At 38.2% G+C, this 13,245-nt stretch overlaps 1 protein-coding gene and 1 non-coding gene across 21 annotated transcripts in view; both read right to left on the bottom strand.

Annotated features, from left to right (window-relative positions):
• Nucleotides 1-749: 749 nt before the first annotated feature.
• Nucleotides 750-13,245, bottom strand: part of VEZT (vezatin, adherens junctions transmembrane protein) — an 83,090-nt gene continuing 70,594 nt past the window's right edge. For 14 of the 20 annotated variants that reach the window (XM_019038998.3, XM_019039000.4, XM_019038997.4 and 11 more), the window contains 3 exons: nt 7,564-7,664; nt 5,680-5,887; nt 750-1,757 (listed from right to left, as the gene is read on the bottom strand). In XM_019038998.3, coding sequence (XP_018894543.1) covers nt 1,249-1,757; nt 5,680-5,887; nt 7,564-7,664 — 818 coding nt within the window. In that variant the 3' untranslated portion in view covers nt 750-1,248. Of the gene's footprint in view, nt 2,838-5,679; nt 5,888-7,563; nt 7,665-13,245 lie in introns of all 20 variants that reach the window. The other 6 variants (XM_031016565.2, XM_031016566.3, XM_019039005.4 and 3 more) reach the window with 2 other exon arrangements.
• Nucleotides 11,136-11,243, bottom strand: LOC115930279 (U6 spliceosomal RNA). Its single transcript, XR_004066930.1, has one exon. It is a non-coding gene; the product is annotated as a U6 spliceosomal RNA (small nuclear RNA).

Here is a 13,245-nt window from a genome sequence, read left to right as displayed (position 1 = left end):
AGGTTAAAAAGTAAATTTCCTTAGATTCCTGAAAGAAAAAAAATCCCCTTCAGTATAAGTAAATTTACTCACTGAAAGTGATAAGTTACAGGAATTTGAATGTGTTTCTTTACTCTAAAGACAATCTAGATTCATCATGCAATTTCCTTTCTAGGACAGCAACATTGATTGAGTTATTACTACATTTCCCCCAAATAATGTCTATAGACCTATGTTATTGCATAGGAGCTAAAGGTTTCAAAACTGTATATGCTGAAAATAATTACTCTTTGAAAATGCAATCACAACACAAAACAGGTAAGATTGGCCAATTTGAAAAGCAGTCTCTGTTAAGAGGTAGTTTGTAAATGAAATACTAAGGAGACAAGGATGCTTTCCAGGAGGCTGACAGGATGTTTCCTGAATCTCATTATGGTGGACAGGGCTAGAAAACAGCAGGATTGTGACCTGTTTGTGTTAATGGCACCCAATTATCCAAGGCAAAGTGATACAAGGAACGTTTTTCTGCTTGCTAAATTGGGGGTGGGGCCTTGGAGTACAGAAATCCCACTTTGACATCATCACTTTCAATTGCAAAAAGAAAGGTGAAAGTGTAATTCTAAAAAATGGTACAATATTTTTCTTTTAAAGATCACTAGGACATCTTAAAATTAACTACTAAATACACACACGAACAAAGAAACATAAGAAATGTCATAACCCACGCACTGTTGAAACTACTTTTAGTTCCAAACCCCAGCACACATCAATTGTATCAATTAATTTTTTTATTCAGAACCTGGATCTTTAAGACTGGTATAAACAAAAATAAAATACAAACAACTTGTTATTAACATAATAGCTGCAGTTATTAACTGCAAGAATACAGTAAAAAGGAGTCATACTAAATGTTAATGTTCTTGCAACAGAATTTTCCCTATCACCTTAAGGTAGCAAATTCTGGCAAGAAATGATAATTCATTTCTTATTAAAAATACTTAAAGAATTTCCAAGATTGATCAGTTGTGCCACAAATAAAACAGCAGTTTATTCAAAAGAGCCCTTACCTTTCTCTTATTTTCCTAAAAGATCTGCCATTTACAGGTAACTACTAATTTCAGATCAGTTATTCAAACCAGGGTTCTTCCTGTAAATCCACATCTTAGCTTTATATATAGTAAACTTACACTCATATTCCCTTTCCAGTCTTGAAGCTAAACACTTTTGTAAAAGGAACAATCTAATATCACTTCATATGAATCTTGGTTCTTACTTTTCTTCTATCTCATTTTTATTTTCTTCTATTATTTGTTCTTCCTCCTCATCACCAAAAGTCTGTTCCTGCATGGTGGTAAAGGAGAGAGATCTAGCAGCCACTTCTGCAGCAAGGCCAGCAGTGAAGGTAAAATCTGGTGACAGCTGTAGCCGTGCCAGCCTCTGCTTAATGGAGGGCTGTAATGAGTCCCTGGGAGTTGGAGGGGCAGTGGTCAGACCACTTCCATCTGCTTGCGGTTCATCTTCACTCTCACATTGGTAACACATTCTTTCTTCTGCTCCTTGGGGGAAGACTTCATTTGAAGAATTATCTTTATTTTTACCTTCTAGAGAGTTTTCACATAAATACTCAGTCCTACTTATTTCATTGTCTGTTGTGGCGGATTTACTACTTTCCTCTTCAGTATCATTTTTACTGACTTTTCCCATATCTGAATTCACTGATGGTTCTGAATTACTTATGGGTTCCACTGGGTCTACAGGAGACAAGGATTTCAACACGGCTTCAAATAAAAAAAAAGAAAAAAGAAAAAAAAATAACTAAGGACCTAGCAATGATTTAAACTTTTAATTCAAACTCTCAGTTTTTTTCTTAAAAAGAACAATAAATAAATAAAAGCTAAATAAAACTTTCTAGTAAAATCAATGAAAATTTATAAATCCAGGAAACTTTATAAGAGAGAAAATGCCTAAGAAATGAAATGAGATAGGGATATGATGAAGGTTTTTATGACACCTCACATATTATCTTATTTAAAATATTAACGCAGTGGTTCTGAAAGTGTGTTCCCTGAACCAACATTATCAGTTATCACCTAGGAATTTGTTAAAAATGCAAATTCTTGGGCCTGATCCCAGACCTCCTGAAATGGAAACTCTGGGAGTAGGGACCAGCTATATTTTACAAGCCCTCATCTTGATTCTGATACACACTAAAGTTTGAGAACCATTGTATTAGGGAATGAGCAGCATGGTTTTCACTGATAATACGTCAGATAAAAGGCTTAAAGTAATCTAGATAATAATAATATCTTCCACATGTATACATATATATTTACAAGTTAAAACAGCATGGAAAAAAATGCAACATACAATTTAACTTACTTGCCAACCACCTAACAAGACCCTAATGAAAGAAAAGCCATAACTTCTACACATTTTGTAGTAGTACCACGAAAAATACAAATGAAATAAAGTCTGCATTCAAGATCAACTATTGTACAAAATATAATACATAAATATAATATATATTCATACGGTAGAAGTTGTCCTTGCAAGGAAAATGCAGTTTTATTTAGCCCCTCTTGATGTTAGTAGGCAGTGGGTTGCTTGCTAGGCAGTCGCTCATCCCAGCATGAGGGGTTAGTACAATACAATATAGTATGAAGCATGACGGAAGGAAAAAAGTGCTTCTCGAAGAGCTGGCGTGTATTTAAAAAACGTTTTTGTAAAATGTGTCCACTTCCAGGAACCATCCCTAAGCTGCAGTAACTCCACTAGAGAAGCAGCAACAACAGAAAAAAAATGGCCACAGCAGGTTCCAGTGCAGACTTTCCCCCTCTAATTCCATGCGGACTTTACCCCTGTAGGCAGAGATGAAAACAGCTCTGGAAGATGTACTGAAATTTTTCATGGGAAAAGCATTCTATGGTATCAGCAGCTTTTTACTTATTTTCACAAACTAAAACAGCATTATGACCCTTTCCAATGTAAACTATATCAAAAGCACATACCTGAAAAAGAGACACATTTCTCTCATTGATAAATCTTTCCCATAATGTCAATAGCATAATTTTAAAGCTATATGAAGAAAATACTAAACAATAAAAAAGGATATAAGTTTATATACAATGCTATTTTCAATATATGTACATTCTTAGTTTATAAATCTGTTAGCTCTTAAAGGAAGCAACATATATTAGAAGTTGGTTGATAGTCACAATTATTACTAATTAAATGGGGTGGATATAATCTGAGTAATGAGAGGATCAATTGACGAGTGTGTTAGAATTTAAGCCTTGAGGCAGGTAGGAGGCTTTACATTTTGTCTCTTGATCTTTGCGCTAGGGATACAGCAGTAAACAGTGCCTGACATATAACAAGTACCTAATAACTACTTGTTGAATGAGTAATTTGCTGAATGAATGCCGTGGGATAATAAGGCCCCTATTTAAGAAGACTGTAATTTTGTTACAAAGACAAAAAAAACAAAACAAAACAAAACCCCGAACATATAGAAAACAATAGTGCCTAAAATTAATCTCTGATGTATGTAGGCCCAGTATATGAATGAACAGATTGCAGGAAATCAACCTGTTAATCATTTCCCTTCTCTGCTATATGCTTTGGGGTTCAAGACTTCCTTTATATTTCATCACAATGTCCCTCTAGTGTGAGGGTCTGTAGTGTTAGGAGAGGCGGCAGAGCTGGAGCACTCAGAGAAGGATTCATGGAGAAGGAGAGACTAGTAGAGAGGACAGCTTGGTGGAGAAGGCAGAATTCTTGGTAAAGGGGTAAGCATGAATTATTATTATTATTATTATTATTATTATTATTATTATTTTTTTTTTGAGAGAGAGTCTCACTCTGTCACCCAGGCTGGAGTGCAGTGGCGTGATCTCGGCTCACTGCAACCTCCACCTCCCAGGTTCAAGCGATTCTCCTGCCTCAGCCTCCAGAGTAGCTGGGATTACAGGTGTGCGCCATCACACCTGGCTAATTTTTGTATTTTTAGTAGAGAGGGGGTTTTGCCATGTTGGCTAGGCTGGTCTTGAACTCCCGACCTCAAGTGATCCACCTGCCTTGGCCTCCCAAAGTGTTGGAATTAGAGGCGTGAGCCACTGTGCTTGGCCAGCATGAATTTGTTTCATGAATAAAAATAACACATTTGTGAACTGTAGTTTAATTCGATAAACATAAGAAGATATCTATAGTAAAAACAGTAGAAAATATAATTGGATAGATGAATTCTTATGATGAAGAGACTTGAAAACAGGAAAAAGAGTTTAGATTCAACACAATAAGAAAGGGAGAAACCACTATAGGTTTTAAGATAGAGAGCCATCATCAATGCAGTGTTGGAGAAAAATCTGCAAAGAGTTTGCAAGATAGCTTAGAAGAAAAAGGTACTGAAAATGGAAGTCAGCTAAGAAGGTATTTTAATGTACAAGGATAATCTACTGAGGACCTGGGCTATAAAGGGGGCCAATGGGAAGAAAGAGGAATGATAAAACCAAGAAATGTAGATATGGACAGGAGAAAACATAGGGCTCCTGAGAGAAAAAAAAAAAGAGAACTGGAGGAACTTTCCAGAAGTATAGGTAATCTATGTACTTCTAGTGAGGAGGGAAAAGCAAGGCAGTTGATTTCGAGGGTCCACACAGATACTCTAAAATGGAAGAGAAGCCACACTCTACCTACTTAGAAATCCATAGGCATTAATTCAACTAAGAATTAGCTAGGTTGATATTGTCAAGTATTAAGCTTCCCCTGATTCCTTCCCTGTCTCCCATGAAGTTTGACTTAAGAAAAGAAGGGTGAGAATCAGAAGGGAATGTAAGGCTTTTGTATTACCAGCTACCCCACTCTGCTGAAATCAGAGTATGGGGAGTACGCCCACAGGCACCCTGCTCCCCTCCCATCTACTAAAGTGCTCAAACAACTTAAATAATGCTAATGATGTGGCTCACTGGTCTAGGTTTTAATTCCTTTTTTTTCTTTTCTTTTCTTTCTTTTTTTCTTTTTGAGATGGAGTCTCCCTCTGTTGCCCAGGCTGGAGTGCAGTGGCGTGATCTTGGCTCACTGAAACCTCCACCTCCCGGGTTCAAGTGATTCTCCTGCCTCAGCCTCTCGAGTAGCTGGGACTACAGGCACGCGCCAACATGCCTTGTTAGTTTTTGTATTTTTAGTAGAGGTGGGGTTTTGCCGTGTTGGCCAGGCTGGTCTTGAACTCCTGACCTCAAATGATCCACCCGCCTCAGCTTCCCAACGTGCTGATATTACAGGCATGTGCCGCCGCGCCTGGGCCATTTTTTTCAATGTGAGCACAGTTATTAATTTTGTGCTTCACTGAGGTATTTTTAAATATTTTAACATATGGACAACAGAGTTGAGAATCTCAAATTCACTAAATTTGAAAATAACATTTAAAATATCCCAAATTATTCAACTCACTGCCCATTCTAAAACAAATTTACTAAAAAATTAAATAACTCATAAAAAAGTATGACTTCATATTTCCAATGTGGTTACATTCCTACTCTTTTATTAATCAAATTGATTTAGCATCTAGAAGAAAAAGTACTATGCATACTGGTGGACCCTTATAAAACCCCAAGAATTCTTCAGCTAAAATAACATTCATGGTTCAAGAAAGAAAGAATCCCCTACATTGAAATAACCTGTTACTTTAAAGTCAGTGCTTACCATGATCACTAAATAGAAGTTGCTTCCACTTCTGCCTTTCTGCCTCTGAAGCTTTAAATCCCAGCACAGATTTTAATTCTTGGAGCACCCTCTTGGATTCTTCATGCTCACGCTTCTGTCTCTCTTTGTCTTCTTGAGACAAGTAATAAAAATCATCCTTTCTGAAATCACTATCAATATCTATATCATCTACATAAGCTTCTAATTCCTGAAAATGAATAGAAGAAAAAGCACTTTACTTGAAGCAGACAATTCTCTAGTAAGCATTCATTTACTTGCACTTACTTATCTCTGAGATTAAAAAAAAAAGGACTTGCATTTGGCACAGGTCATTAAAGCAGAGCTAGGAAAAGAAAAAAGCAAATATATACCTATGGATAAATTGAAATCTTCAAAAACAACCTAACAGTTGATACTAAAAAGCATTGTGGATAAAAAAAGTTTAACAACTTCAGTAGTTATTTTTCTACTCTGGTAACACACCATACACTTAGTGTTACAGCCATTAGCTATATCAAAACCAATCAAAATTAGAAGGGCTGGCAGTTTGGGGAGGTGGTCAGGCATGTTTGTTTTCTTATGGTTCTTTCAGATTTCCCAGGAAGTTTGAACATTCTTCCTAGGATTAGGGAACACCCCACCTTATGGTTCTCCCTATCTCTAAGACAGAGAGGGTAGGATGCTTGCTTACCCAAGCAGTATCCTTACAGTATAGGCTCAGGTAAATGACCTGGGATCCTCTAATCGACGTACCTGCATCAGATCGGACTTAGAAGTTTGAGATAAAAGAAGCAGGCATCAGCCGGGCGCGGTGGCTCATGCCTGTAATCCCAGCACTTTGGGAGGCCGAGGCAAGCGGATCACGAGGTCAGGAGTTCAAGACCAGCCTGGCCAAGATGGTGAAACCCTGTCTCTACTAAAAACTACAAAAATTAGCCGGGCGCGGTGGCAGGCACCTGTAATCCCAGCTACTCAGGAGGCTGAGGCAGGAGAATCGCGTGAACATGGGCAACAGACGTTGCAGTGAGCCGAGATCGCGCCCCTGCACTCTAGCCTGGGCCACAGAGTGAGACTCGGTCTCAAATAAAAAAGAACCAAGCACTTTGGAAAATCTATTCTGGCAGGATGTTGCAGATATGTTTCTTGAGGTAGCGCTTCTGGAGGTAAGTTTTACTATTCAGCATTGACGAAGCAAGGGGCAATGTCTCCACCCATTAACTTAGCAATGATAGTTCCATTGCAACAGTCTTTTGAGTGATTTGGCTGTTTACCCTAGCATCATTCAAGCCTGCTTATCTGGCTCTCTGAAATATTCTGTAAGCTACCTAAAAGTTTAAATAAAGTATCTGTCTGTTAAACTAACTAGGGTTGGTTTCCATTTGCAATTAAGAATACTGAATAGTAACTTGTTATGCAATATACACGGAAAAAAATACTGAATAGATAATATGACCTAAGGAAAAGAGGTTTTCCTTACAATGAACAGAAGTAATCTTTGTCAATATCCAATGCGATCATTAAAAAATTGCTTTTAAAAGTGAGGTATATCATAGTACATGCAGTCAAGTGCACAGGATTTTTACATATGTACACATACCAGTAACTGCTACTCAGATCAAGATAAACACATTTCCAGCATCCCAAAAGGTAGCTTTGCCAATGTACTAATTTTCAATGTGTTCAACCACTTTTGAAAGCCACTCAGATATAGACAATTAGATATAAATAACAACCAAAAAAAAGTCTGCTGGCAGATTCAATGAATTCAGAGTTAAGCACTAAGAACTAATGATCTGATATAAATTCAATATATTATGTTGTAATTTTGAAGCTCATTAGAAACAGAAATCCAACAAGGGAAAGAACAGTAATTTTCACCCTTACCTGCTCCTCTGGGATTGGATCTTTGTCTGCAATGTGTAGAGAAGGCTGCTTCAAAGGTACTACTGTACAATGTGGGTTTTCACATGCTATTTCAGGCTTGCCTTTAAAAAACGGGAATAGATGGGAATAAAGATAAGAAACAGACCACACAGAAATGAGTGAACATCTAATTAAAAACACCCTTGGGGCCAGGTGTGGTGGCTCATGCCTGTAATCCCAACATTTCGGGAGGCTGAGGCAGGAGGATCGCTTGAGCCCAGGAGTTCAACACCAGCCTGGAAACAAAGTAAGACTCTGTCGCTACAAAAACTGAAATAAAAATTGGCTGGGCATGGTGGTGCACACCTGTAATCCCAGCTACTTGGGAGGCTGAGGTGGAAGGATCGCTTGAGCTGGGGAGATCAAGACTACAGTGAGCAGTGATCATACCACTGCACTCCAGCCTGGGCAACAGAGCTAGATCCTGTCTCCCCCAACCAAAAAAATCCTTGGTACCAATACTTTGTCAATTTCATAGTCCAACTTGTTCTAATAACTTTGTATTTATAAAAAAATAAAGATATTAAAATGAAAAACAATAAATTAGTAGATTTACAACTTAACTTTAAGTCTTTAAACTCTTGGAGAAGAGGACCTGCCCTTCTCTCTTCACCTCATCACAGTATCTGGTACACACCAGGTACTCTGTAAGTACTTGTTGAACAAAATATTATCATTCATAGCATAGGAACAGTCTTAAGACAGACCATCACTCTTCTTCACAAAATACAAACTTCAAACTTACCCTGAGGCTATTTTAACACTCAGAGGTTGGAATTGGAAATGAATTCACAAGGAAATATCTTTTAAAGATCACCCAAGTGAGTTTAACTTTGATTAATTCTTAAAATTTATGTTTGGTATTTAATGACAGGGTTACTTAGTCTCATATCCAGGTGGCTATCATTAATCATTATCTTTCTACTTGAAGTATGGTTTAAACTTGTTGATTTTTAATTTTCAAAAGTAACAATAGTTAAATGGTTAAAATAAAGAAGTATTTGGGAAATGTTACAAAAAAATGACTGGTTAGTTTGTAGGCAAGATGGCAGAACGATGAATAAATTAATAGGAAGCACTAATGAGAGACAGAATAGCACAGTGGCTAAGAGCTGTAGAGTTAGTCACACCTGGGTTACATCCCAGCTCTTGCTGCTTTCTAGTTTAAATTATGGTTAACTGGCTGGGCACAGTGGCTCACGCCTGTAATCCTAGCACTTTGGGAGGCCAAGGCAGGAGGATCATGAGGTCAGGAGTTTGAGACCAGCCTGACCAACATGGTGAAACCCCCGTCTCTACTAAAAATAGAAAAATTAGCCAGGCATGGTGGTATGTACCTGTAATCCCAGCTACTCAGGAGGCTGAGGCAGAAGAATCGCTTGAACCTGGGAGATGGAGGTTGCAGTGAGCCGAGATTGCATCATTACACTCCAGCCTGGGCAACAGAGCAAGACTCTGTCTCAAAAAAAAAAAAAAAAGGGCCAGGTACAGTGGCTCACACCTGTAATTCCAGCACTTTGGGAGGCTAAGGTGGGTGGATCACGAGGTCAAGAGTTTGAGACCAGCCTGGCTAATATGGTGAAACCCCATCTCTAATAAAAATACAAAAATTAGCTGGGTATGGTGGCATGCGCCTGTAGTACCAGCTATTCGGGAGGCTGAGGCAGGAGAATTGCTTGAACTTGGGAGGCGGAGGTTGCAGTGAGGCGAGATCGCGCCACTGCACTCCAGCCTGGGTGACAGAGTGCGACTTTGTCTCAAAAAAAAAAAAAAAAAAAAATTACAGTTATCTGTAGAACAGTGGTGAAAATAATAGTACTATCTTGTAAGATTAAAAAAGAATACACTAAAAGTGCCTGCTACAGATTACATGCTCAAAAACTGCCATTATTGCCTAATTAGCAGAACACAGATTTCATTACATCAATGCTGACACCATATATTGAGTTCTTTGAATGAAAAGAAAAAAAAACAAATAAATCCATAAGACTATTATTAATAGCAATAAACAGGTACATTAAACAGTGTGCTGGCAATCCAGCTCTAAACAAAACAAAACACCCAATTTGCAGCACTTCCTGATTTCCAGTTCCCATGGTGTAAATGCACCCACTGTGACCAATTTTAAGCTACCAATGATGTTAAACTGACTCACAAATTTCTGAATATTTAACAATCTTTGGAGAGCTAGCTCCAGCATGCAATTCATTTAACAAAAATGTAGCAAGAGGCCGGATGTGGTGGCTCAAGCCTGTAATCTCAGCACTTTGGGAGGCTGATATGGGCTGATCACTTGAGGTTAGGAGTTGGAGACCAGCCTGGCCAACATGACGAAAACCCATCTCTACCAAAAAACACAAAAACTAGCTGGGCATGGTGGTGCATGGCTGTAGTTCCAGCTATTCAAGAGGCTGAGGCAGGAGGATCATTTGAACCTGGGACGCACAGCTTGCAGTGAGCTGAAATCGCGCCAATGCACTCCACACTCCAGCCTGCACAACACAGTGAGACTCTGTCTCAAAAACAAACAAACAAACACAAAAAGCCTAAAAAAATTTTAAAAACCCACCAGATTTTTAATTACATGCTTGCAGTAATAGCTTTTACAAACAGCACAGAAGGTTATAAAGTGAAAAAAGCTCCCTGAAGACCTTATCCCTCAATTCTACTGTCTGAAAGCAGGGGCTTGCCAAATCTGCCCCACTGCCTGTTCTTGTAAATAAATTTTTCCTAGAACACAGCCACACTCATTTAAGTATAGTCTATGGGTGCTTTCACATTACAACAGCAGAGTAAAGTAGTTGTAACAGATACCATATGGCCTGCAAGGCAGAAAATCTTTAGAGGAAAAAAATTGCAGACCCTTATCCCAGAGCAATGCTTCTCAAATTTCTCACACTTTAATGTGGATGCAACTACCAGATCTTATTAAAATACAGGTGGATTTAAAGTCAGGGGTGCATTTGTAACAAGCTCTCATGTAATGCTTATAAGCTAGTCTGGGGACCACTCTGAATAACAAGACCCTAGAGGTAATAAATATGAAGCGTTTTAAAATAATGTGACACACACACATACACATGCGCACACACATATATTTTTGAGACAGGGTCTCACTGTGTCACCAAGGATGGAGTGCAGTTGTGCAATCATCGCTCACTGAAGCCTCGACCTCCTGGGCTCAAACAATCTTTCCACCTCAGCCTCCCAAGTAACTTTTTGTTTTTTTTGATAGAGATGGGGTTTTGCCATATTGCCCAAGCTGGTCTCAAACTACTGGGTTCAAGTGATCCTCCCTCCTTGGGCTCCCAAAGTGCTGAGATTATAGGCATGAGCCACCGCACCTGGCCTGTGATATTTTTAACAATGGGAAACTTTATTAACTGGAGATTCTTTTCTATGGCAATCCTCGAGTAATGCCAAAGTTATAACCTATTCTCAATGATTTCCTGAGCTTACCACAATATATATGTAGATATATATGTGTATATATATGTATATGTGTATACATACATATTTATATAAATTCTATATAAAATATGGAATGATTCATGAATTTGTACATCATCCTTACACAAAGGACATGTTAATTTTCTCTGTATCATTCTAATTTCAATACATGTGCCACCAAAGCCAAGTACCCTAATCTTGGTTTCTAAATGCCATTCTCCATTAAAAGGTTTTACAAGCCATTCCTCCCTCCATCTCCAATTCCTTGCAACTACTGATCTGTTTTCTGTTCCTTTGCCAACTTAAGAGTACCTCATAAGTGGAATAACATAGTATGTAGTGGTTTGAATGTGATGTCTTTCACTTGGCATAATGTATAGAGATTCATTCATCGTGTTGTATGCATTGGTAGTTCAGTTTTTTTGTTGCCGAGTAGTATTTCACTGTATGGATGGATATAACAGCTTAGTCACATCCCAAAGCCTAGCTGCTTCTAGTTTTAGTTTATAAACAAAATATTTATGTATAGGCTTTTGTGTGAACACTAAGTTTTTATATTTCTTGGTTAAATACGTAGGAATGATACTACTGGGTCATGTGGTATATGCATTCATAGTGGTTAAAATTTTGATGAAGAAAGCATATTTATAAAACCTCAGAGTATTTCTTTACAAAATATTTATCATGAAAGACTTTAAGGAAAAGGAGAATAAAGAGCATGACAACTGAACACCATGCACAATCTAGGTCTAGACATATAAAAAATATTGGGACAATCAGGGAAATTTGAATGGGTTCTGTGGATAAAATGACAATATCATGGTTGGTGTTCATTTTCTGATTTTGATGGTACACTGTGGGTACACAGGAGAATGTTCCTGTTTTACAAAAATGCATACAGAAATATTTAGGGGTAATGGGGCTTCAAGTCTACAACTTACTCTCAAATGGCTCAGAGTAACACCACCATCAAAAGAATTACACACACAAACAGATACATACATAGATAAGGCAATTGTGACAGAATGTCAACAACTAGGGAATACTGATGAAGGAGACTTTCAACTATTGCAACTTTTCTGTAAGTTTGAAATGATTTCAAAATAAGACCTTTTTAAAAAAAAATATGGCTAACTGAAGTACCTGCTTCTTAAAATATTCAAATGAACATTTTTTAAATTTAAACCTGTGTAGTCATGGCCACTGTGAATTTTTTAGTGAAAAACGTTTGTGAACTATTTGTGTCTTAATCCATATCATTATTATCTATAAGCAAAAGCCACACATACAGAAAATAATTAGAAAATGGCTTATCTTAATTACCTACCCAATGAGGTAGAGAAAGTTTTCACAGTAATGGTTAACAATAGTGGATAAGTGATAGACTAAGATTCAACATCTCATATGTGCTAAAGGAGGGATGAATGGGATGCATCTTTCTTTTCTTTTTTTTTTTTTGTGACAAGAGTCTTGCTCTGTCGCCCAGGCTGGAGTACAGTGGTACGATCTCAGCTCACTGCAAGCTCCGCCTCCTGGGTTCACGCCATTCTCCTACCTCAGCCTCCCGAGTACCTGTGACTACAGGTGCCCGCCACCATGCCCGGCTAATTTTTTGTATTTTTAGTAGAGACAGGGTTTCATTGTGTTAGCCAGGATGGTCTCGATCTCCTGACCTCATGATCTGCCCACCTCAGCCTCCCAAAGTGCTGGGATTACAGGTGTGAGCCACTGAGCCTGGCCTTTTTTTTTTATTTTTGAGAGACAGTGTCTTGCTCTGTTGCCCAGGCTGGAGTGCAGCAGTGGCACGATCATAGCTCACTGCAGCCTCAAACTCTTGGGCTTAAGCAATCCTCCTGCCTCAGCCTCCTGAGAAGCTGGGTAACAGCTACTCCCGTCACCGTGCCTGGCCAGGATGCATCTTTTAACAACCAAAGGTCTTCTGAGTGTTTCTATTTGTAGAAAATGTACACAAAAGCTCTAGATGTCATATCAGAAAGTTTAATATGCGTAAGTATTTGCATATATCAGAGTTTCTTGGTAGATTTATCCTTTGGAGAAAAAATTATTCACAGTTTACATTTGAGATATTAAGAAAACCTACGGGTAATATATCAGTAATTAGCATGTTAATATTTCCTTTGGAAAAAGTGAATACTTTTCCTATCTAAGGATTTGTTCAAGCTTGTTTAAGAC

The sequence above is a fragment of the Gorilla gorilla genome, chromosome 10, assembly GCF_029281585.2.
Source record: "Gorilla gorilla gorilla isolate KB3781 chromosome 10, NHGRI_mGorGor1-v2.1_pri, whole genome shotgun sequence".
Taxonomy (NCBI): domain Eukaryota; kingdom Metazoa; phylum Chordata; class Mammalia; order Primates; family Hominidae; genus Gorilla; species Gorilla gorilla.
Note: the sequence above shows the minus strand (reverse complement) of the source record. Positions and strands in the feature narration are given on the sequence as shown.